The sequence below is a fragment of the Heloderma suspectum genome, chromosome 1, assembly GCF_057233095.1.
Source record: "Heloderma suspectum isolate Gila_16-S chromosome 1, 16-S_ref, whole genome shotgun sequence".
Classification (NCBI taxonomy): domain Eukaryota; kingdom Metazoa; phylum Chordata; class Lepidosauria; order Squamata; family Helodermatidae; genus Heloderma; species Heloderma suspectum.
In genome coordinates this window covers 194016356-194040536 of record NC_139458.1, presented here as the reverse complement: position 1 = coordinate 194040536, position 24181 = coordinate 194016356, and the positions used below count along the sequence as shown (strand labels likewise).

The window sequence follows — 24181 nt, the reverse complement described above, 5'->3', positions numbered from 1 at the left end:
TTGTAGGCCAAAACATCTGGAGGGCCAGAAGTTGCCCACCCCCTGTTTTGAGGGGAGACTGACCACAAATCTTCAGCAGCAGGTGCTTTAAGCACCCCTTCTGAAAGCGGGCAGCCAACAAAAAGCAGCAAGGCAGTTCAACGAGGGCAGCCTTCCCCAACCTGGCACCCTCCAGATGTTTCAGACTTCAATTCCCATCATCACCATCCAGCATGGCCAATGGGCAGGAGGAATGTTGGGAATTGCAGTCCAAGACACCTGGACGGCACTAGGCTGGGGAAACCTGAAGTAGGGGAAGAGATGCCAAAAGGTCTGAAAATCTGTATCTGATGGCATCTTGGAACATCTTTGTGTTGATGCGGAGACAGTTCAGAGGAAGAGAAAGGCTTTTTTGTTAAATGTTTTCAAGCAGTGACCTTTCTAAAGCTCGGGTTTAAACTACAGCACTATTTGTTTATACCATGGGCTTTTAATGGCTCTTTTAACATTCTTCTCTTCTGCTTCCTTAGACACTTCAGAATGTCTCGCTGTGTTTCCAGATCCTTCCTAGGATCTGTTGCCAGTGATACACGCGCTGGCTGGTAGCAAAATGGTAAGCGAACAGCAACGCTGGCACTCTCTCTCAAGAGCTAAGCCTTTCACCTCTATAGTCTATTAACAGCTAACAGTAAAACAGCCCTGTCAAACAGCCTCTCTGTTTGCATTTTCTACCTACAGGAATCACTGTAATTTATCCCACTACAATGAAAGCCTGAGCCAGGGTGGTAGGGGGTGGGAGTAGGGGACAGAAAGGGAGTGTGTGTGTGTGTGTGTGTGAGAGAGAGAGAGAGAGAGAGAGAGAGAGCGAACACAGGCTATTTATCTGCGCAGAAAGCCCTTGGGGACTGAACTGAAGAACAACTGGAATGTTTGGAAATAAGTTATTTTACAGGAGCAAGGCCTTTGAGTCAGCTGAGCCTATTTGGGAGTAAATTATACCGCTAAACAGGAAACCTGAATCTGGGAAGGAGGCCTGGGTTATCTTGCATTTATTGAAACAACTCATTCTACAGACACGGGGAGGTGAGGGGGACCTTCCTTCGCAGTGAGTTAAGCAAGTGTAATAGATGGTGGTGGAATGGAGGCTATTGTAGCTGTGCTTTAATTTTACAACTAAAAAGCTAAGGCATGGGGCCAGAAAGACTTGAGCATCACCGTGTTCAACATCCCCTGTGCCACATTTATCTGCAGCACCAACATCTTTTTTGCAATACTGCGCTGACACAACTGTTGTTGCACTCACCGCTGTAAACCCAGTAATCTTATGAACAGGCCCTAACAGGATAGCCATGAACTTTCATGTTGGTACTGAATATTTCATTGTACCATATCTATAGGGCTTGGGAAAGATGCTGTCTGCAAATACCAGTTTCCCAAATATAATATGGGAATAGCAGTTATATACCACTTGGTATTGCTGTCAGGGCACCAGAGGTTAAAGAACAACAGTCTTTTGCATATTAGAATAGCTTTACCAATTACTGCTTTGTCTGAAGTGGCGTGTGAAAACAAGCGAACCAACCAAGGCTGTGACACAAGAAAAACCCAGTCTCGCTCCTTTATCAGCCCAGTAACTAATCCAGCCAGGAAAGCACCTCTTAGCTTCCCATCTGTCTTTGCCATACTTCACAGCCTTACAAACAAGCCCACAAAAGTTACTAGCCCCCAGTTTAATGCATACAAGTCATTTGTGGCATATCAACAGTCTGAGAAAGGAAGACAGAGAGAACATCCATCCATGCCCATTCAATTAACAAAAAAACCCTTCTTTCCTTGGTAAATTACCAAGAGGCAATCTGTAGTTGTCACAGGTGAGAGCGCAGCTAGATACTTAAACCGAGTAGGACTGAACAGCTAAAAGGCAGGCAAAGATAAACAGGCACTTCTCTGATCACTGCTGCACTTCCATGCCAGGAATAGCTGAACATTTCTGGCTTACATACAAGCATAAAAAGGCGCTAGCCCCTTAAAGAGGATTAGGCCAAAACCTACGACCAAGTGCTCTAAAGCATACTGACAGGCTCCACCGCGGAGTCGACTTAGAAGCATAGAAAGCTGCCTACTTTCTGGAGTAAGACCATTGCTCCATCTAGCTCAACGGCAACTACACTGACTGGCAGTGGAAACACTCTCAGCTGTACCTGGAGATGTCAGGGATCGAACCTTTTGCAAGCAGAGCATGCATTCTACCACTGAGTTAAATACAATTATGCTCCTTCAATATGCATATTTTTTAAAAAAATGTTTTATTAGCAATCATTTTTAGAGGGATAGCCATTTTTTTTAAATGTATTTGATTTGTACCCCACCTCTACCAAAAATGGCACTCAATGTTAGCAAAGAAAATCCAAACAGTCTTATGGCATCAGAATAGTCCTATGTGTGTTTACTAAGAAGTAAAACTCACACTGTCCAATTGGATTTACCCGTAGTTAAGTATGTTTAGGGCTGCAACCTTATATAGAAGGTTGCCTGGGCCTTCCCCAACCTGGTGCCCTTCAGATGTTTTGGACTTCAACTCCCATCAGCCCCAGCCAGCATGGCAAATGGTCAGGAACCCTGGAAACTGTAGTCCAAAACATCTGGAGGGGGCCAGCTTGATGAAGGCTGCCTACATAAACACTTTTCATACTTTAGAAAGCTCTAGAGGCGGGTGTGCCTCTGTGTATTTGTTTATGTCATGGGGGCGATAAACAATGCAGTCATCAAATAGATGAGCCCTTCCTCCCGCCCTCCAACAGTGCTTCGAAACGCACCAGAGCTGCACATTCCAAAACCCGCAACTTGGCTATGAGACTACAATTAAGAAATCAAATCTGTTCTCTCACAGGCATTTTACAAACTCCCCATTTCCTGAAAGCCCTACATATTTCCTGTGTACTTTCCAATTAAAATACGCTTCTTTGCCCCTCCCCTGCCATGGCAATGAATGTCTTCCCTCCAAAGCTCTTGAGTTCAGACAATAAAAGTCAGCCTAGGCTTCGGCTTAAAGATTTCCTCATTTATGTTTCTGTATGAAGCAGATACAGGAGCGGGTCCAGTAAAACAAAACTGGCAACCACCTCTGAATGTCATCTACCATCACCTCTTTGGTTCTGGCTGATTTTTTCTTTAGACAGGCATAGGACTTGCGCTGTAAGGTGAACAAGCATCTGAATGCTCTTTTTATGTTTGCTTAAAAGTCCGTGCAGGGTTCAAAGGGATCACTCCTCCCCCACTGCTTAAATGCTGCCCACTATATTTCAGTGGTTATGTTTTTGCACAACTTTCCAGAAAAGAGGTTCCTTCTAAAACAACCAACCTTTTCCAAGTTACCTTCAGGAAAGATAATCATTCTGTTTAAGCGGAACTGCTTGTTTTCTACAATAGCTATACAATTTTAGAAAACAAGAACAGAAGAGGAACTTCTGCACAGCCCTGATATCACTACAAGGAAATGCAATATGCATTCAGATTCAAAGAGGCAATATGGGGCAAAATTCTCACATATCCACACAGAAAAACAGCAGTTCCTCTTTCCAGATTAAGCACTGTTGATGGTGCATTTGCAATAGAATGGCCCAAATGAATGAGATCTCCTAATTACACAGTCACTGGCTTCCATCCAGTTCACAGATAGCTGTTTGAACAAGAACCCTGCATTCAGGGTGGCCAGATGCAGAAGAGAACAGGGCTCCTGCAGCTTTCATGGCTATGGAGGAGAGGGAATTTCAAGAGCTGTAGCCTGCATAGCAAGCTACGCCCGCTGGAATTCGCTCTTCTACACAGCTACTCAATGTGCAGGAGCCCTGTGCTCTTTTTGCATCTGGCCACCATATATACACCAAATGCAAAACCAAACTTACATTTTAAAAAAGAGGACTGTGTAAAGTGAAAAATACAAATGTTGATTATTTTTGTTAGATTCCTGCCGTCATATTGTTTCTTTTAACAAGAAGACATTCCCTTCCAGCAGTTCTGCACATTTTCTTTAAAGCAACACACAAGAACAAGTGAATCAAGCCAATCAGGTTTTCCCATCATCTTTTGGCATGGTTGTAACTTAAAACTGAGGATTCAACTAGATTGCAGCACAATCCTTTGGCTGATCAGAGCCAAAACAGATGTTATATATCTAGCAACTATGTAGTTTTCTTTTTTACTCTAGAGTAGGTACAGGGTCCTGATCCCTGCACCTAATCTAGAATAAAAATGAGGGAGGGGGGAAGACATAGCTAATAGATACAGATGCACACGATTGCAACCTTGGACGTACTTTAAATTCCATGGCAATCAATAGGGTTTAAGTATGCTAAAATTCAAAGGATCGTACTCTGACCCCGCAAACACAGGATTACCTAGATTTAGCTGCCCCAACCGCAGCTCAGCCCTATACAAAGTTACTTATTTATGACATTTATATCCCACCTTTCTTCCATTGTGGAACTCAAGGTGACTACATGCAGTTCCCAAGCGGTCTCCCCTCCAAGCACTGACCAGACCCAGACTTGCTTAGCTTCAGCAAGGTGGCTGCATCATGCACCTTCAGACCATGTCCCTGGGACCACTAATGTCAGTGGGCTTAAGCACACCTAACTCTGAAGAATATACTAAAATGTTAATTGAACATTAGTCACAACAACACAGTAGAAATGTGCAATGGCAATACACAAACCACCATTTACCAGCACCAATTCCCTAGAATTCTTATAGAAAAGTGTGAGTGCTACGGTTCCACTCCTATGATGATCTTACTTACAGGTAAGTAACATCTTCAGGTTTGGTATGCAAGGTTTATGGCTCTCCCTTAAATTCTCAGAGGAGAGTAACTGCATTAGATACCTGTTAGAGGTCTTGATTGTTGATGCCCAAATCTCTGCTAAGGCTTTTTGTGTTTGCAAATGACTTTGATATGCTAATCATCCACTCTTCTAGATTTGCTGGATTGTATCTATGCATCAAGCCAGATCATCAGAAAGCCACTTATTTGGATCTTATTATTTTAGCTCCAGGTAATGTTATGCCCTTTGCTTTCTTAGGGGATCTCTACACCTCAAGTTTATTGTGCATTCATGGTTGCTCACTCACCGAATTGTGTGGGTCCATTACATGATGTCATCATTGTCCAGTCATTATTCCACTATTTCCTCCCACCTATCCCATGTTTTCCTCAAACGGAAAAAAAATGCGGTATTTTTCCAGATATGCACAAATGGAGCACCATGTCCTCGCCGTGTATTTCTCCCCTAGCGTGAATGAAGTGCCAAGTGTGGTTGCTGGGGGCGTGGTCATGATGTCGAAGGTCTGATGGGGGTTCAGCCTTCCTGCTCCTGTGCCATTTTGGCTCCTCGCCATTTTCAGCCTGCCTGTTCAAAACAGAGTGGCACAACAGCAGAGCAGCAGAACGGCAGAGCGGAGCAGCAGCAGAGGGGCTAAGTGGCGGGGACTGGCCAAAAGCATGGAAGAGGGAAGCAGAACCCAGGGAGATCGGTGGGGGCACTGTCCGCATGTCAGTCCCCATCCACCAGTAACGTGCAAGGGAAGGGAAGGGAAAGGGCAGGAACCCAGGAGCAAGTATCGCTGAACCTGGAGCATGTGTAATGCCTCTTCACGCTATGGGAATGGCCATTTACAGAGAAGGAAGCAGGTGTAAAGGGAATCAGTTGTGATCCTGCATTTAAAACGGAAGCTGAAAGCTGGTGTAGAAATCCCCTTAGAAACAAAGAAATTACCATTGGAACAGCATTCTTGTGTGTTCTGTAAAACGGTTTCTGAGGATATTGTTCATTTACCCAATGTCCTCTTTATAAGGATCTATGTGAAAAAAACTATTTATCTGAGAAGGAATTTGGTTACACCTAGTAAATTCATGTTTTCTATTGTTTGATCATAAAAATTATGTTGCCTTATGTGTTCCATTATTTAACAGGTTGGCAGGAAATTTAAAGCTAAATTTGTTGCTCAGCTCTGAATGTTCCTTCTGTTTTTGTTATCACTTATAGCTAAATAAAATTATTACTACTACAAGGAGGTATTTTTGACTTGCTTTGCTCTTATGACTGTGTGAAGGTTTGTGGCCTACAGAAGCAAAGGGAAAAATGGTCAGGCTTAGAGGCCTGGAGTTTTTTGTTGGGAAGGGGTATTCCTGAGAAGAGCAGTTTCATTTCTCCGGTTAAGTTTCTGTTTCAATTTCCCTGGTAAGTTTCATTTGTTCAGGTCTGAAGCAGTACTTTCGGTTTTGGGGGAAAGAGTCAGTAAAAATCAGAAAGACCAGCCAGAGCCTAAAGTGCACAGTCTGAAGAGTGAGCAGGATGAAGCAGCCTAGAAAAGTCTAAGGACAGCTAGGGTAGAGGAACTTGTGTTTTGCAATTTTAATTTTCTTTTAATATCTTTTGTACCACTCAGCCCTATTGTATAAATACCTTTAGCTGTGATTTTCTTGTTTTAATTTACTAGTACACTGTTGTGGTTAAACCCTGTATCTAGAATGTCAGACACCCCATGTCTACAGCCTAAACCCCACAGTACTGGGAAGGGATAATAGAAGGGAGGTGAGATTCTTAAGGAGGCAAGAGATCCTTAAGAGGTTGCTCAGGCGGTCCAGGTCATAAGTGGAACCATGACAGCTTGATTAATGGTTTTTAGAACAAGTTCCTGAAAGTTAGGATATATGTTCAAAGTTCTTTTCCAGTCATTATCAACAACATGTGCCAGAGGAAAAGATTTAGACTAGTGGTTTTTCAAAGCCGTTCACAAGGAAACGCAAAATAAACGTTCAAAAACTGTTTAAGGAGGGGGACTGTAAGCATCCCCTCCCATGGCATGGTTCTTGTTCCTTTAATAGTTGTATGATAGGCAAAACTGCAACAGGCTGTACTTTTTTCCATCTGGGCATCTGTATGGTGATTATGGTGAGAAAAGCAAACATGCTGATCTTCTGCCAGTCATATAGCTATTAAAAGGAAGAAGCTGTGTGTGACTCACCAAACCAAAACCAAATGCTGCCCACCACCAGATGTGTGTTGTAGCCTTCCAGGTGTTTGACAGGAACCCTGCAATCCCCACTTTTTAAGGCAGGCAAGCAGCAGAAAGTCCTTTCACGCACCTGGTAGGCTAACACATATGGCTATGAGATTCCTTTGGTTTCATAGGTCAAATGCAGGTCCCCTACTCCTAGAACAAAAACAAAGGGCGAAATCCAACATTATCCAAACCCGATCACGCAATCCTGTACATGTCTACATGGAAGCAAGCACTACTGAGTTCGATAGGGCTTATTTCCAGGTAAGTGTGTACAAGATTAAGAACATAAGAGCAGCCATACTGAATCAGATCAAAGGCCTATTTGGTGCAGTAGTCTGTTCCCACAGTGGCCAACCAAATGCTCCTAGGAAGCCCACAAGGAGGATATGAGTGCAAAAGCATCCTTCCACTCATGTTTCTGATCAACGGGTATTGAGAGGCAGACTGCCTCCAATACAGGAGACAGCATATAGCCATCATGACTAGTAGGCACTGATAGCCTTATCCTTCAGGAATAAGCAACCTATGGGCGCAATCCTATGCACGTTTAAACAGAAAAAGTCCTACAACTCCTAGCATTCCCCAGCCAATGCTGGACGTTGCAGGAGTTTTCTGTCTTAAGGATTCATAGGTTTGTACTCTAGGAAACCCAGCTGTGAAGCAGGAAGTCTCCAGAGCAAATCTTGTTCTGCCATTTACTCACTAGATGGCCTTAAGTAACCCACCTTACAGGGTTGTTAAGCAGTTCAACAAGATTAGCACTTCGAACACTTGAAAGAACCACATAGATGCTTAATGTTATTACCATTAAAGCAAATTGAATAGGTAAAAAAGAAAAAGAAAAAACTTCAAGAAACTCATGACCTATTGCTTTGCTTTAGAACCAAATGCAAAGAAAACACCCATGAAAAATGGGTCTGTTCCTACTAGTCTCCACAGTTAAAGAAAGCACAACTGTGCCCAACTAGGACAGATCCTCTTGCCTGATTACTGCCTACCTCTCTAGGGAAAGGAGAGGTCACACACTCTGAAAACCGTGGATTTAAACATGCACAGTAAGTAACCCTGTTAAAAAAGGGACAGAGTGAGACCTACTTTTAAGAAAGCCAAGATGCCTCCAAATTGCCACCCTTTGGCTTGAATCTCTCTGGAAAAACTGTGTTTGTCAATATATGTGAAATCTGTTCCATATAAAAAATGTAACGCCTACTGTGAACAGAAGGGGAAGTAGACTCATTCATTATTATAGGAAAGGGTGTTATCAACTACACAAATAGCTGGCAGAACTGTAGAACAAACTTGCAACCCAGTCCAATGCCAAGTTAGACACACCTATGCCTGCTAAAGCACATCAACAGGGATAGGATGCCTAAACTCCGGGCCGCAAGACACTGTGCTTCCAGATGAGGAGCTGCTAACATTATTCCTCCACTGCTCTTCCATCATAAGCTACATTGGAATCCACTTTCCACACAGCCAGGTAGCGTGAGGGGTCTGTGTGTTCAGGCTGCTATGTTCTGTCCACACTCCATCTGTTGCTTCCATCTCTGCTCTTCCAGACTCCTCTTTGCCCGCATCCTCCTGGCTAGTCAGCCCAGCCATCTCTCAGCAACTCAAGCTGGTCCTCCATGTGCTATTTTGGCTTAACATTTTAAAATGTTGTAAGGTGCTTTGTGACTAATGGGAGGAAATGTTGAGGTGGGGCAGGAGGGAGATAAATAGTCTACAACAGGTGGAGGCAACTTGGTGTCTGCCAGATAGTTTGGACTACTAATCCCATAATTCCTGACTATGGGTCATACAGAATGGGGATTACCAGAGTTGGGGTCCAAAGCACCTGAGGGGGCCCTGTTTCTGACCCCTGGTCTAGAAATTCAAATAAAGCATAAAGTTAAACACACAGTTCACAGGGGTTAATCCAGTGGGGGCTCCAATGTCAGTTGTGTGGACAGCTCCTTTAGAGTTCTGACTGAAACCCAGAGTGGATTCACCACCCCAGAGACATCGGAGCCACCCGCCTCCACTACGTTGATCTGCGTAGGGAAGGTTCCAGATCTGAAAGAGTTTCCTCAGCCCAGCTTCTCCTTTCTGAATATAGCTCCTGCAAGCAGCACTCGGAAGAGCGATCAGCTTCAGCTTTCGACGAGGCAGGGGCTCTGGTAATGTGTGTGTCGTGAAGGGCCTTTTTAAAAACGGTACAGTAGAAAGGAGGCTTTAAAATATATATTGTTACCGGACTTGGGTGGTTTAAAGGTAATGAGAGTGGAGGGGGGGAGCTTTGTTCAATCACCTGCTGGCTTCCCACTGCAGACCCTGCCTCCATTCCCCCAGCTTCCGCGGAGCCTGGAGAAGGACAAGGGCAGGGCGAGGGGAACTCTTACCGGTATTGCGCTGGGAGACAGTCAGAGCATGACTCTGTAGAAGCACTGAGTGGAGGAGAAGCTTGCAAAGCAGTGAGCCACCTCCCTTCTTCTCTGTAGCTCAGCCCAAATCAGATTCTCCTCGCACTTCTCCAGCCACCATAGAATGGCTCTGCAAATATCTGTAGAGCTCTCTGGTGCTCCGGCACGGATGGGGAACCTCTTTCAGACTGAGGGCCAAATCCCATTTTGGAGAAGCTCTCAGGGGCTGCATTCCGGTGGTGGGTGGATCAAAAGGGGAGGGGCCAAAAATACCAAACATACTAGCGGGTTTTAGCTTCAAGCTTTTATTGCCAGCAAGTGAGCCTTCTGAGAGGCTTTCCTATGATGACAAAAGGCAGGGTGAAGAAGAAAAAAATAACCTGTATTTGTGAAGAGTTGTTAAAAGGAATGGGAGGGGGAAACCAGCAGTGGATTGTTGTGTGAAGGTGAACCGAATGTATGAGTCCTTAGGTCATAGTTATCAGAAGTGGAGGAGGACTTAATGTGTAAACAGAGAGAGCTGCTGGGAAGATATGCCATCGCTCTGTGAGCTCTGCTTCTTAAGTCGAGATCGGGAGGAGGAGAGAGGGGAAAGGGGCGGCGGTTTCTTAATAGTGATAGCAAAGCATTCTGCATATGTTCAGAGGCGCTGCAATATTAACTGTTAGTTCTGCTTCATTATTTGCTGTCTGTCATTCAGCTAGGTCCTTAGTGCTGTATGCCAAGCCTTCTTCAGCTGTAAAATGTTAGCCGATGCTGTAAATGCAACCAAACTGTAAAAACGTAACCAATAATCAGTGCCTTCCAAATGGCATAACTGCAATACAGTGCATACATACATACATGTGTGTCTCATGTGTATTTGCCTTGCAGGCCATGACTCACCTCACTGTTTTTCTCAGCTGGAGACGTCTGCTGTTGCTTGCATGAACATTTATTTCTGCCTGTGGCGCTTTGACTCTGGATTTTGCTGGCCCTGCCTTTATGCACTGCACCACCACTGAGCTGCCAGGACCCTGCCTCTCGTTCCACTCATTCATACACAGGGGTGTAACTATCTCCACCTGTGGAATGTTGGAGGGCACCATTTTATTATCCCTTTGGGCCCTAGGCTAACACTAGCTGTCAACTGCCTTCTCCCTATCCAACAGCTAATCACAGCTATTCGCTGAGCTACTGTGATGTCATGAAGTCTTGATTAATATTGGATTTGCTCAAGCAGAAACTGCCTGTAATGGAATGAGCCACAACTGAGCTACTGAAGAAAGTGAAAGGTCAGTGTGGCTTGGAAAAGCCTCACAAAAGGCCTAGGGAAAAGGAGGAGCTAGATGGGCCATATATACTTAAATGCCTGCATGGAGCCAACTTCTTTGACGTGGGCAAAGAAGGAGGACCGTGGTTGCTAAGGGAAAGATGTAGAGGCCTGAATGGAAAATAGAGAAAGAGAAGAATGCAGAGCTGAGGCAGGAGGAAGGCCTAGGCAATATAGGAGCTGAAGAAGAGTACCTAAGGACAGTTGGTATGTGCTGGTGAAATATAAGCAGTAGAAATGAGTAGAGCAGCTGATGGCAAAGAAACAAGAGTCAAAAGAAGCCCAGAACATGATGGCTAAAAAGAGAGCTGGAACTTAGCAGCAGATCACATGCTTGGCATGCAAAGGGTCCCAGGCTCAACTCTTGACATCCCCAGGTAGGGCTAGGAAAGAATCCTGCCTAAAACCCTGGAGAGCCACTGCCAGTCAGTGAAGGCAATACTAAGCTGGTAGATGGACCAACGGTCTGACTCTGTATCAAGGCAGCTTCCCATGTTCCTATAGGAAAGAGGCAGGGAGCTGAAAAACAGCTAGCTGAGTCTAGAAAACTGAAAGGGCAACGAAACCAAAGAGCTGCGGGAGGGATGACGAATTCACATGACAGACCACACAGGACATTTTATAACATATAATAAGATGAGACAATCTCTCATACATACCACTTTAAGCTCTTCAGAGGAAGGGCGGAACACAACCACAATAAATAAAAAAAAATATGACTAACCAGCCCAATTTTTGGCTGCAGTCTTCAGTAGCGTTGGCATCTGACTACACCTACATTTGTTCCCATCTATACACACCTAATATATGCTAATATAGGTTGTGCCTTACATACTTTTTCTTCGAGAATACATCCCATCAGGGACTAATCACATTATCCAAGCAAGCCTGTAACTGGACATTTTGTGGCAGGGAAGCTTACAGGAAGACAAATCCTAAACGTGCCTGCACAGAAGTAAGCCCTACCCAAGTCCAATGGAACTTACTTCCATGGACGTGTGTATAGGATTTTAGCTCGAGAGCATCAATGTAGGTCAATGGGAAAAAATATATAAGTAGTATCTTAAGTTAAAACAACAAAGGATCTTGTGGCACCTTAAAGACTAACAGATTTATTGTGACATAAGCTTTTCTGGAATAGAACCCACTTCATCAGATGTTAAATGTTTATGCTGCTATAGGGATGTAGTCCTAAACAGACTTACTACTGGCCAAAAGACTGTTTGGGTTTTCTTTGCTGTAAGAGACTAACACTGAGTGCCATTTTGGGTAGAAAGCCAGGACTATGTACGCCGCCCTGGGTTCCTTAAGGTGGAAAAAAGGCGGGATAAATGTAATAAATAAATAAATAAAACAAAAAACATGGCTATCCCTCTGAAATTGATCGCTAATAAAACAAAACTTTAAAAACATGCATATTGAACAACTGTAATTGTATTTAAACTTTATTTCATCATCAAGTATGCCAGGTGCACGTGTACTGATTACAGAGGCCCTCCTTGAAAGCCTACAAGTATTGTCAATTAGAATGGTAGGCAAAGAGGATAAGGCCTTCTTGGTGGTGGCCCTGTGGCAGTGGAACGCCTTTCCTTCGGAACCATAAAACGACCCTTTAGTACAGGCCTTCAGATATTCCCTGGAAACTCATTTGTTCTGGTCTGTCTTTCTTTAACAATGGTTTTTATGCTGCTATTTCCTGTGATTTGGTGCTTCCTTATGATGCTGGATTCCTGTTTAAGACCGTTCAAACTATCTCCATTGGATCTCATTTCATTATACACCGCCTTGTGAGGGTTATGCCCTAATAGGTGGCATGTACATTCTTTAATTAATTAATTAAAATTATCTGTAAGCAATCCCTGCCTTTGCGCTCATTGGTCAACACAATGGAAGGCAAAGGAGCGGGTTTACTTTTCACTGAGCAACTGGGTGTGTTTTTCCTAGTATATCTGGGCAAAGTCCAATGTCATGCAAGAGGACTCCTGCTCACACAACAGGCCTTCCACCTTCTCCTCCTTCTTGCAGCCCCCCTCCCACAACCCTCCAGAGCAGATTTTGAGGGCATATGGGAGGGTCTGTGAGGGGAAATAACCCCTTTACCCATTCCACTGACGGAAGCTGTTCCATCAGGAGGAGGAGTTAACACGACACCACACTCTATAAATAAAGAAGTGATGCTTACTTTAAAGAATTGAAGATAAAGAGTCCAGGAATGGGCCTGGAATTTTCCCTGGAGACAGCACGTTCCCATAACCCCCTCTCCCCGGTGAATATGGCCCTGTATCCAAGGTAGAGAATACGGATGTAGCTGCCTTGAAACCTTTATCCTGAAATAGTGCCACTGAATCAACAGGGCTACTTCTTCAGCCATTTAAGATGCAATCCTATGCATGTTTAAAAAGAAAAATTCCTACAACTCCCAGCATACTGGGAGTAGTAGGGCTTTTTTCTAGAAGGCAATCTAAAACAAACTTATTTCCAAGTATGCCCACTGACTTTAATACAGCTCTCAACTAGAACATAGTCAGACTGGAAGGGTCTCTGCACCCACCCCCACTCCACACCTTTTAAGGCTGCAATTCTGAGTATTCTTACTTGGGACTCAGCCCCAATGAACTCAGTAGGACTTGTGCTTCAGTAAAGAGGCATACGGTTGGCCTGCATAATTGCAATTTCCATCTCAGAAAGATGAAAAGTGACCAGGACTCCAGCTTTATGATAACTTCAAAAGCAAAGTATCAACACAGCTTGCAGGTGCCTCCTTAGCCCAGGGCAGACCTGCAATGATTTCAAGGGTATGCTCTACACGTTGTTGTTGTTTTCCAGAGTACAACAAAGCTTTATACAAACATCAAAGCTGAGTTCATAGCCAGGACAAATCATTTGAGTTTAGTACAAACTATGAAATTAGCACTGCCATAAAAATTAACAAGACAAACTCTTGGTTTTTGACTTCCTTTCATGTTCAATATGCATTTTGAAAGCATTCATTTGATAAGCCCCACCACTTCGTACATCAGACAGAATGTCCTCCTTTGATAAATGAACAACACACACAGCTAGAGAGGGGGGAGAAAGCTCTGCACCGAGCAGGATACGGGTGGAACGGAGGAGGTAGGGCGGCCACCTGATCTAACGTACAGGCGCCGCTGCTTTTGTGGGCTGGCCTCTGCACTGTTTCTTTAAAGATGCACTAGGAAGCCCCGAAGTGTTGTCATGCTGGTGGTCATGCTGGTCATTGACCATAACAATCAATGATTGATTGGTTGGGATGGAGAAGGCTGTGCACAGAAGCTCTGCTGATCAGCAGAACGTGCTGGGCAGGTTCTGCTGATCAGAACCTCATGACACCCACCCTGTGAAATAAGCCATGCAGTGTGGGTTGTCGTCAGAACAACCCACAGGGAGCCTGACAGACAACTGGGTTCACCATGGCTTGTTCTTCCCCTCCCTCCCTCTCAGTCCTCCTGCCGACCCTGGCAGGTATCCCAGGGGATGTGGCAGCAGAACCTGTCTTGTCTATTGCCAAGTCCCCCTCACCGTGGAAACCGTGACCGCAGTTGTGATTCCTGGCTTAAAAAAAATTTCCCTCCTCACATTTGTGTAAATTGGTGCCCAAAAATATTAGATAGATAGATTTGGCCCCGGTGATGTGCGCAAGTGTCCCCATAATTTTTATTTTGTTGTTGTTGTTGGATTTTTGGAGTTGTACAACCCTGACTGTCTAAAATAGGTAGGCTCACCTTGTCTGGTACCTTGTATGTTCCAGCAGTCAAACATACAAGGTGCCTGATAAGAGGAGACTGTAAATAGTCTGATTTTATAGCCTTTGACAGTCAGGGAAAAGTGGGGCAGATCACCCCCTTAGCAGGGTGATCCCCAGGGTTTTAAGTATTGCCCTGACCCTTGGGGATGCTCTGCTTCGAACCCCCACTTGCCCAAGCCCCAGCATGCTAATTTCTTAGAGATCTAAAAGCCACCCCCTTTTTCACACCCTTTTGCGCTAACCACACCTACATTTGACAGCTGTCAATGGAGCTGTCAAAGCTTAGTGTGCAGGGGCCCAAAAAGGAGGTTAGGTGTAGATCCCTGTGAAAAAGAGTCTCTCTCTCTCATAGAGCCTCTTTTTTACAGAGATCTACATGCAACCCCCTTTTCAGTGGCATTTTCCTCCCTCATTTTCACATTCTAGACAAAGTAGTCATTTACAACAATCAGCAAAATATGCCAGATCTAAATTCCAAGCTTTTGGTGCATAGCAAACATTAAGCCTTTTTAATTCTACACACACACACACACCCCAATCTACAAAAAGGTAGATTCATGCACCAGTGTTTGGTACCAGCCGGCTAACAGAATCCTGAAAGGAAAATATAAGAGTTATATAGGAACAATCATCACTAGCTATTATTAGAGAATCAGTAGTTGCAGTTACTAAGAAAAAACAGCTTTTAAATATATATGTTTATGATGCTTATATCCTGCTCTTACACAGGTCTCCCAGGAGTCTTACATCCAAGGGAATGGATCACATCCACACAAGCTTAGCATTAGCAGTGCTGTGGCATCAAATATGATTCACTGGATCCACTAAGGCAGGGTTGGATAGAAGGCAAATCAGTATTTATTGGTAGATCTGACTGATTTGCAATAGATCACAGCAAGAATTTCTGACTCTGGGTAGTATCCAGTGTCCTACATACAGTAGATCCATTGAAGTGAATGGGACTTACGTTAGTCATGACTAGCAAGTCTCATTTATTTCAATGGGTCTACTCTACATAGCACTAACATTAGATATTACACTGTGGGTGCTCCAGACAGAGGGCTCCTAGTACACCTAATTAGAAGGCACCCTGCACCTATTCCATCTTTTCTTTAACCAATTTTCTATGGTAAGAGAAAAGATGGAAGAAGCCATGGGCAAACATGGAAGGGTGATGAGCTGAAGACAACAACATCTGAACACCCTGTAAAATTCCATGAATGAGGCAGAGTAATGGCACCAGAAGACCCTCATCTGGAACCACCCTGTCAACTGTCTTAACGCAACAACTAATTTTTGACCCTATATTAGGTTGCTGATAAAGAACTCTTGGGTAGGAAACCAAGAGAGGATTTTTGTGTTAAAGGACTTATCGTCCTGGTACTGATCACAAATCCCTGGGCTGAAGGTGTGTTCAAGGGCAAATATTGCTTTGACTCTTAGACCCGGCTTGCACAATCAATGTGGGTTAAACAAGCCATGGTGACATTTGCCTGCCGGGCATGGCTTGTCACCTGCCCAGGCATGGCTTGTCATGCCATCCGAACCTGGGCAGCATGGCTTGTCTGGTGGGGAAAAAACCCTTAAATAACCCAAGAACAGCCCATGGGTTGAGGGTTGTTTCTCCCTCCTACAAGCCATGCTGCCATGGTTAGGATAACAGGACAAACCACGCCCAGGCAAGTGATTAGGCAAATGGCACCCAGCATGTGCAGAGGATTAAACAAGCTACCATGGCATGTTTAATCCATGGTGACTGTGCGAACTGGCCCTTAGTGTATGCCCACCTGCCTGTGCCGCTATTTTGCACCCGGCTCCGGTTTGTGGACTTCAGGGATCTAGCAAAAAAAAAATTAAGTAGATCCCAGAAGTCTGCCCATACATGCACTACTGAAATGGCTAACTTTGCAGGTAATTTTTCATTTCCAGTAGCTTAGCTTAGGCTGAAACTTAAGCAGAAGTCTCACTCCTTAAAAACGTGAGAGCTTCAGACTGGGATTCTGTTATGCAATTGTCGAATTCTGAAGTTTGTATTTGAGTGCGCTTATATATTCTGTACGAGCTCCTGATTTTGATAAAGTAGCATGTATGACAAAGAATCATTTTCTGTAGCTGCAAAAAGCAAGACACTGGGGATAACTACTAGCAGTAACTCACTAATATATTACGTACAGGGAACGAAGACCATAACTCACATATAACATTTAATGCATCTGATGAAGACTACAGACCATGAAAGCTTAAGCCATAATAAATGTGTGAAGTCTCTAGGGGGCCACAAGAATCTCTGTCCCTTTACCTCACATATAAAAGCATTACAAGAGAATAAACCTGTGCATCTGCTTGCAACAACATAGCTCTGGTACGCAGATATTCTACAAGAACAGAATTATCTAATTCTGAATTTCAAAATAAGAAAATATCAAGTTTTTCAAGACTTCTAGGTTAAAGGGTTAACCATACAAATTTAAAGTCTTCGAGGGGCTCCTCAAAGACTTTAAAATTCCCTCTTCAAATCTGGAAGTGCAGCACACAGTTCCCTCTATTTATGTAATTTAAGAGAAATGGTTCCAACCAAAGAGAAAAATGCTGAGATCTTTTTGAAAGCTATTACTCAAAACCAGAGCAATTTCTAGGCAAAATGATGAGACTGGGGGGTGGGGGACTCTCATTCATTCCCACACTAGTCTTCTGAGAAGGAGAATGACAACATCTGTGCTACCAGCACAGAATCAGAGACATGCAGTGGCAGCCCTTGCTGCTGATACAGCTCCTATTTTTATCAGTAAACTGACTGCCAAGAACACCCCTCAAGATCAGAACAATGAAAAGAATGACAACGATAATGACCAACATCCACAGAGCTACTTCAGGCTCATCCGAAGTTTTGACATTTTAGAATAATTCCGTCTGAGCAGCAAATTCCCAGCTCCTACTATAACCTGTGTTTGAACGTTTCTTCTGTTTCAATGCTTGTTGTTCCAGATTCTGCCTGGGAATGCAGAACTAGTTACACTGTTCTTTGGGCCCTGGCTAATTACAAAAATAGCTTCCATTATCATATCACCTGTTCAAAATGTTTGGGAAAATGAAGGAAATGTGTAATGGTTCTTTGAATCAAGAACCTTTACGGGGCCAGGGTGACTTGCCAACAAAAAACAACAACAAATCCCAAGCACTGTTTTTATGTGCTACAATTATATTATTTATTTATTATTATTATTATTCTTGCATTTATATCCTGCCTTTCCACCAAAGATGATGCTCAAGGTGGTGAACAATAATAAAATTGAGAACACGAACTTCATTAAAACACAACATAAAAACAAATAAATGAAAAACACAACAATAAAAGAAATAAACAGCACCAGTAAAAAAACCCATTTCTAGATCACATCACTTTGTACTGGTTGCACTGTAAGTGAAAGGGAGCCGCCCTTCTGCACCTCTGTTTTTAAATCTTATTGCAGCAAGCCATGAAGAATGAGAATGGAGATAACTAGGAATACTGAGGTACTAAGCCTGTTTAGAAGTTGTACATGAACCCTACGCTGCACAAAAACATCATTTCCTCCAAGTAAGTGGTTCATTTCTTGTGTCTCTTCCTGACATGCTGGAGAAGCACAATGGCTCGTGGGAGTATAGCATTCCTTAAGAGAAAGTTTGCTCCATAGTCAGTGAGAGCACACCGAGTGTTAAGCAAGTTCTGATTCATTCCTCTAATAAAGATCATTTCTCAGGAAACTCAATGAGCTCTTTTTAATATCACTGCGCAGTTATCTAAGGAATGTGTGCCTAGAAATGTAACTGATTTCTACGGAATTCTCTTCTGCACAACAGCCATGAGGCTAAAGTGAATTCCTTCCCAGTCTAGGAATTAGACTTCAAACATGCTTTATGAACAATGAAGGAAATCCAACTGGTTGCAATGGGACTTACTTCCTGGTACAAGGCTCATCATTGCAGCCTAAATGCACTTAATATCACAGCCAAAGTCACAAAGTAGAGAGGCAGCATGGAAGATTTCCTTTATTTCTGTAAAAGTTGTGTTTCCAGACAACATCTCTGTCTATGCACTATGGGTAGTGTCTTTATGACACAGAACCTGCAATCCCCAAACAGCTGCTATTTCCTGAACATAATAAACTGTAATCCAAACAGCACTGACCAAGCGGTTTCCCCTTTATCTCTCTCTCTCCTCCTCTCTCTCACATGCACAGCTTCTACTGAGGGACACTATCCAACACAAAATACTTGAACTCCCTGAAAGCAATGTGTTTAAGTATGCTTAACTCTATCAGTCTAATACTAAACATGTTTACTCGGAAGTAAATCCCATTGGCCTCAGTGTGTCTTACTCCCAAGTAAGCATGCACAGGATTACAGCATATGTTGAATTGTGCCCAATGATCCTAAACATATTTACTTCTGGGTGAGAGGGGAAAGTCCCATTGCAGTCTACAGAATGCAGCACTTTTTGGAATCTATCTTAAGAGGAGGTTGAAATGCTAATAGTATTTTAAAAGACTTGGTGCCAAAGTGCTAGGGACTATATGGGAACCAGCATGCGATTGGCACAGACTCAGCCTAAAACTAAAAGGTATATTTAACTATTATATCATTCTTTACAAGATGTACTTACCTACAATCTTTAAGCCATATTGCAATCTTTTCATTTGGAATATTGCCTGCAGGATGAGGAGAAAAGGGGCAGAGAGAAACAGGAGAAAAGGAACAACAAATGTAATTTGTTTTTTAATGATGAACAGTGCATTAAAAAAAAGTAGTCAGAAGTTTGCCAAATGTCTTTCTTGCTCATGGCCAAGAATCTCATTTAACTAAATTACATAATAAAATGTAAATGCACAACATCAACAGTTACTGGGGGGGGGGAAGGGGGGAACAAAACCCGTAACATTTCCTTGATTTTCCTACAAAAAACCAAAAGCATACAATTGGGAGTTTTGCAGGCTGACCCTAAACAAGTTTTAACGGAGGCTGTAATCCTATATATGCTTACGGAGCAAGCCCCTTTGAATTCAGTCAATCAACATGCCTCGGATTTAGAACACCACCAATGTAACAGGATTCCCCCCCCCCCCCGGCAATAAGTGTGTGCAATATTGGGAGCCAATCCTAAGAACACTTATTGCATAGGATCCATGAGACTTAAATGCGCTCAGGAGCGCAGCCTTCAAGATCAATTCCCCCCTCCCCCTCTCAATTGTTCAGCCGCTGTACAGCAAACACAAAAGAAGAGCGGTGGAGCAGTTGAAAGGCGAACCTATTTATTGAGGCATACTTGGGTGGACGTCAGCAGACGCATGAAGCCTCCCTTCGGGCACGCGACGGGCTCTACTAGCGCGCCGAGGCTTATGCCACAAATAAATCTGTTCGCCTTTCAGACGACACAAGACCCTTCGTCAGTAGCCTTCGGGTTCCCTCGAGTGACCGGTGCTCCCAGCTGGGGGCGGAAAAGAGAGCAGAGGACCGATTGGACAGACCTCCTTCGGCAGCCAAGGGCAACTTTCCCCCGGCGCTCCCCTGCTCCGGGGCCAGTTCTGGCGAGAGCCGCTCCGCTTCCGACGCTTGCCAAGAGTCCCTGCTTTTCGCCCAGGCCTTTCTCTTCTGAACGACCTCTTGCCACTCGTGGCTCGCTGCAGCCGCCGCCTCCGCCACGACTTCCTCCTCCTCCTCCATCGAGAGCTCCGGGGTATTATTGCTGCTGCCGCTGCTCTCGCGGGCTTCGCTCCCTCGCCCTCGCACGGCGACTGAGTAGCCGCCGCCGAACTCCACCAACCTGCAACAAAAAATATATATATACAATAGATATGCAAACGCGGAGGCGGGCCGGGTTCCCGGGCTGCAGGAAGCGGCTCGGCGGCGCGCGCGGGGGGGGGGGGAGAGCACTCAGTCGGGGGCACGTTCTGCAAAAGTTGCACAGGAGATGCCGCAAGCAGGCGGAGGAACGTGAGGAAGCGGGCGGAGACCGAGCGCACTAGCCCCGCCGGGACCAGCCACTGGGGGGGACGGCCCACATCTGTCCAGCACAGCTGGAGGAAGGCATCCAGCAATAGTAGCAGCCCCTCCCCTAGGGCATGCCCAATCCCCGTCCTCCCCCATGGGCTATAAAACGAGTCCCGAACCTCCAGTTGCAGCCTAGTAGCAGCCAGCAAACCCGCTGGGGAGGGACCGGGGGGGGGGGGCGCGCGCGAAACTAATCCTGCGCTGGGGATCTCCCAGCCGCGCCGAAATCCTCGGCGAGCCCCTGGCCCGGCGCTTCCCGGCTTCTCCCTCTCCGCCGCCGCCGCCAACCCTCGCGCAGCCGAAACGGGGCTGCCGAGCCCGAGCCGCGCCGCGGCGCAGCGACGAAAGGCACGGAAGTCACCGGCGGCGTGCCCGAAAAACGAGCCCCGCTTGGGCCCGCCCGAGCCTGAGCAGCGACGGCGGAAACCCGAGAGTTAATCATCAATCAGGGAGTTCCTCTTCCTTTGGGAAAGGGATCGGGGGCAGGACCCCGATTTGGGAGGAGGATCCTAGCGACTCCAGCGCCGGAGTGTCCTCTTCGCTTTGGGGAGGGGACGGCGCCGCTGCGAGGGAAGAGCCCCGGCCGCGCTCCCTCCCCCGGTGGCCTGCAGCAGCCGAAGGGGAGGAGGCCCCCGCGCCAGCCCCACGCCCGAAGGACCGGGGGGGAGCCCGATCCGCGCTCCCCGGGACAGCTCTGCGCGCACGTACTCGGGTCCTCCCCCGCCCCCGCGGTGCCGTCGGGATCAGAAGAGCCGCGGGGCCAGGGCGCCTCTCCCTGACTTCCTCATACCGCAGCTGCTGGGAGACAAGTTGCCTGCTGCTCCGCCGGCGGCTCCTGCGGCTCACGTGATGGGACCCGAGGCAAGCGGCGCTACCGGCTGTCCTCCTCCTCCTGGGGGTGTCGTGAAAAGGGGCAGCTTCGAACCATCCGCGGTTGGGCAAGTGGCAGGGCGAGGGCCGCCCTTGCCACTTCTTGCCTTCCGCTGCGCCCCCCCCCCCCCCGGACGCATTGTCCCCGTTTCATTACGGGCGCGATCCTAGGCATGTTTAGACAAGGAAAAACCCTCCTGCAACTCCCGGTGCTAGCTGGGGCATGCTGGGAAGGAACTTGATTGATTCATTCCAAATCAGGGGTGCAGATTCTGAAACCCGGGGGCCAAATCCAGCCTTGCCCCTTTCTGTGCAGTTCCATCCCGCCCACCGCGCCCCAACCTCCATTCTGAAAGGTTGAAATGCCTCTCTAAAAAAGCTTGGTTGCTCGCTCTAAGGGCATTAGGGCACAATGTTATGCATGTTTAGACAGGAAAAAAAAAGTCCGACAACTCCCAGCATGCTTTTTCCTGTCTAAACATGTATAGGATTGTGCCCTAAAGCTAAAATATGCTGTTATTTTTGGCCCTGCCCCCTTGACCCTGCTCATCACTTGAATGTGGCCCAGAAGAGCTTCTTCAAAATGGAATGTGGCTGAAAGAGGTTCAACACCCCTATTCCGAGTGTTTCCCACCTTGCCTCTGGCAGTGTGCTCAAGGCATCCTAACAACAAAACAATAGAATCATTTTAAAAATACCCAAACTTTACAGTGAGTAAAACAACAATGACAAAGTTAAAAATAGCAGCAGCTAAGAATACATTTCCCCCACCTCAGCAGTTTGCTAATGATGTCATTCAGGTATGGATTTTCAAAAAATAAATAGAAGGTGGCGGAGGTGATCCAGATAGGGACAGCAGCAGTTAAAAGCCTGCCAGGGTCCAGTTCGGAACAGCCTCGCACCACCAGGGTTGGCTCTCCCATGAGGCAAGGTGAATTACCCAGACTGGGAGAAGTGGCAAACTGCATGCTCCCACACACACCAGGAGGGTGCCCCATGGCCACATCATTGGAGCAAGGCACTAATGGCTGTTCCAGAGAGTCCCGCCAGCCCTGTGGCAAATGCTTCAGCAGGAGAGCAGCTTGCAGGGCTCTCCAGAGCAGCCGCTTGCTCTCTGAGATGGTTCTCAAAGCGAGACAGAGGACAGGCAACTGCTCCGGAAGAGCCATCCACCCTCTGGCTTGTTCTAAGAACCTGCTCAGAGTGAGGCAGAGGGCGGATGGACTCTCTGGAGAGCTGCAGCAGCAGCAAAAGCAGAGAGCCGCCCAGACTCAAATGCCTGGCTCTGAGGGTTTTCCCTCAGGCACTGCCTGCCTGGAGAGGTGTCCCAGGAGATCGCCTGTGCTGCAGGTGATCTCACAGGACATCCCTCCCCCAAAGCAGCCACACAGTCCTGCGTTTGGCTGGTCCTGTGTTTAATGGTGTCATGTCTACTTTGTCCCTAAAGTGCAACCATGGAGAGAATATTAGAGACATCGACTGAAGAACTAAGCAGGTTGAGACTGCATTGTGCATTGGCATCACTAAAATGCATGATACTTTATGTAAGACTTTACATTGATCGGTCCTGACCAGTCGAAACAAGAAGGTCTTAATGTTGGCTTCCCCAAGTCCTAGACTCTTCTGCAATAATAATAATTTAAAAACCTGTGTTCTACTAATGTGTTACAGATCCTCCTGTTTTACTCAAGTTCCTTCTCTGCTCCAGTTGCTTTCACACTAGAGCCATTTTTGGTGCTGCTGAGACATTGCTTCTCCACAGTTAGCTGGAAGCAAAATGTAAATGGAGGTTCCACACGCACACTTCATACATCACTGTATTGTCAAGCAATGCCCTTCGCCACGGTTGGGATCCTTCAATAATGTTTACTCACAATGTTTGCTTGCCCCCTCGCTGAGGCAAGGAAGGCTTTAATTACTGATCTCTCTTTTTTCCTTTCCATTTCTATAGTAGAATGGTGCTATTTTACTATAAGAGGTGAAAACAAAAGTAATAAAGGAAGGAAACTAATAATTAAAGCCTCCCTTGACCCAGAAGAGAAACTGACATTGGAGCAAGTAAGAGAGGGCTATTCAAGGGGCAGTTAATAGGCTCTTCATTACTAATCCCCCAGCTGTGCTCATCAGGAAGTAATAGAACTGGCTAAACCTACAAACAGGAAGTGTTTAATTAAAGGCAAAAAAGGCCTTAAAAGCCTCAGTGGTGCTGCTTTCCCTGTCCACACTAGACAGGCTAGTGCTGTAGTTGTGTTTTATTACAAAATAAATGGCCAAGTCCAGGGATTTTTAAAAACAAATTAAAAACCATGGTAGAACATAGGAAATGCTGGAAAATAACAGGCTGATGATGTCATCTGGATGCTCTGTAAGAAACAGGGTTGGGTTGAAAATACCCCTCCCACATTCATGCCCCCCTTTGCAGCCTGAAAATGTGGGAGCCATTTCTGGTAATATGGTGGGGGTGGAGAAAATCTATAAATGTTGGAGGATATTAACAGGAAAAGCGGTGGCGGCTTTCCCTCCCTTCTTGCTTTAAAATGTAGTTTTATGCCACCCCAAGTGTCGGTTTTCTTAGAACTTGTTCCCTGGAGATCTTTGTCTTAGCTCTAGTAAAACAGGATTGAAAAAAAATATTGCGGAGGAAGGGGTTAATGTGGAAGCAACCTTCTTCTTAAAAAGTAAACTGGGGGAAACCAAACACTGAAATCATACAATACCAGGGCCGGCTCTGCCATGTGGCAAAGTGAAGCAGGTTGCTTCAGG

General features: G+C 45.5%; 1 protein-coding gene across 5 annotated transcripts in view; it reads right to left on the bottom strand.

Annotated features, from left to right (window-relative positions):
• Positions 1–21624, bottom strand: part of ITPRID2 (ITPR interacting domain containing 2) — an 82243-nt gene extending 60619 nt beyond the window's left edge. For 2 of the 5 annotated variants that reach the window (XM_084815252.1, XM_084815236.1), the window contains exons 1-3: positions 21257–21349; positions 20026–20321; positions 19164–19209 (exon numbers count right to left, since the gene is read on the bottom strand). In XM_084815252.1, coding sequence (XP_084671378.1) covers positions 19164–19209; positions 20026–20221 — 242 coding nt within the window. In that variant the 5' untranslated portion in view covers positions 20222–20321; positions 21257–21349. The other 3 variants (XM_084815247.1, XM_084815245.1, XM_084815261.1) reach the window with 3 other exon arrangements.
• Positions 21625–24181: the final 2557 nt, after the last annotated feature.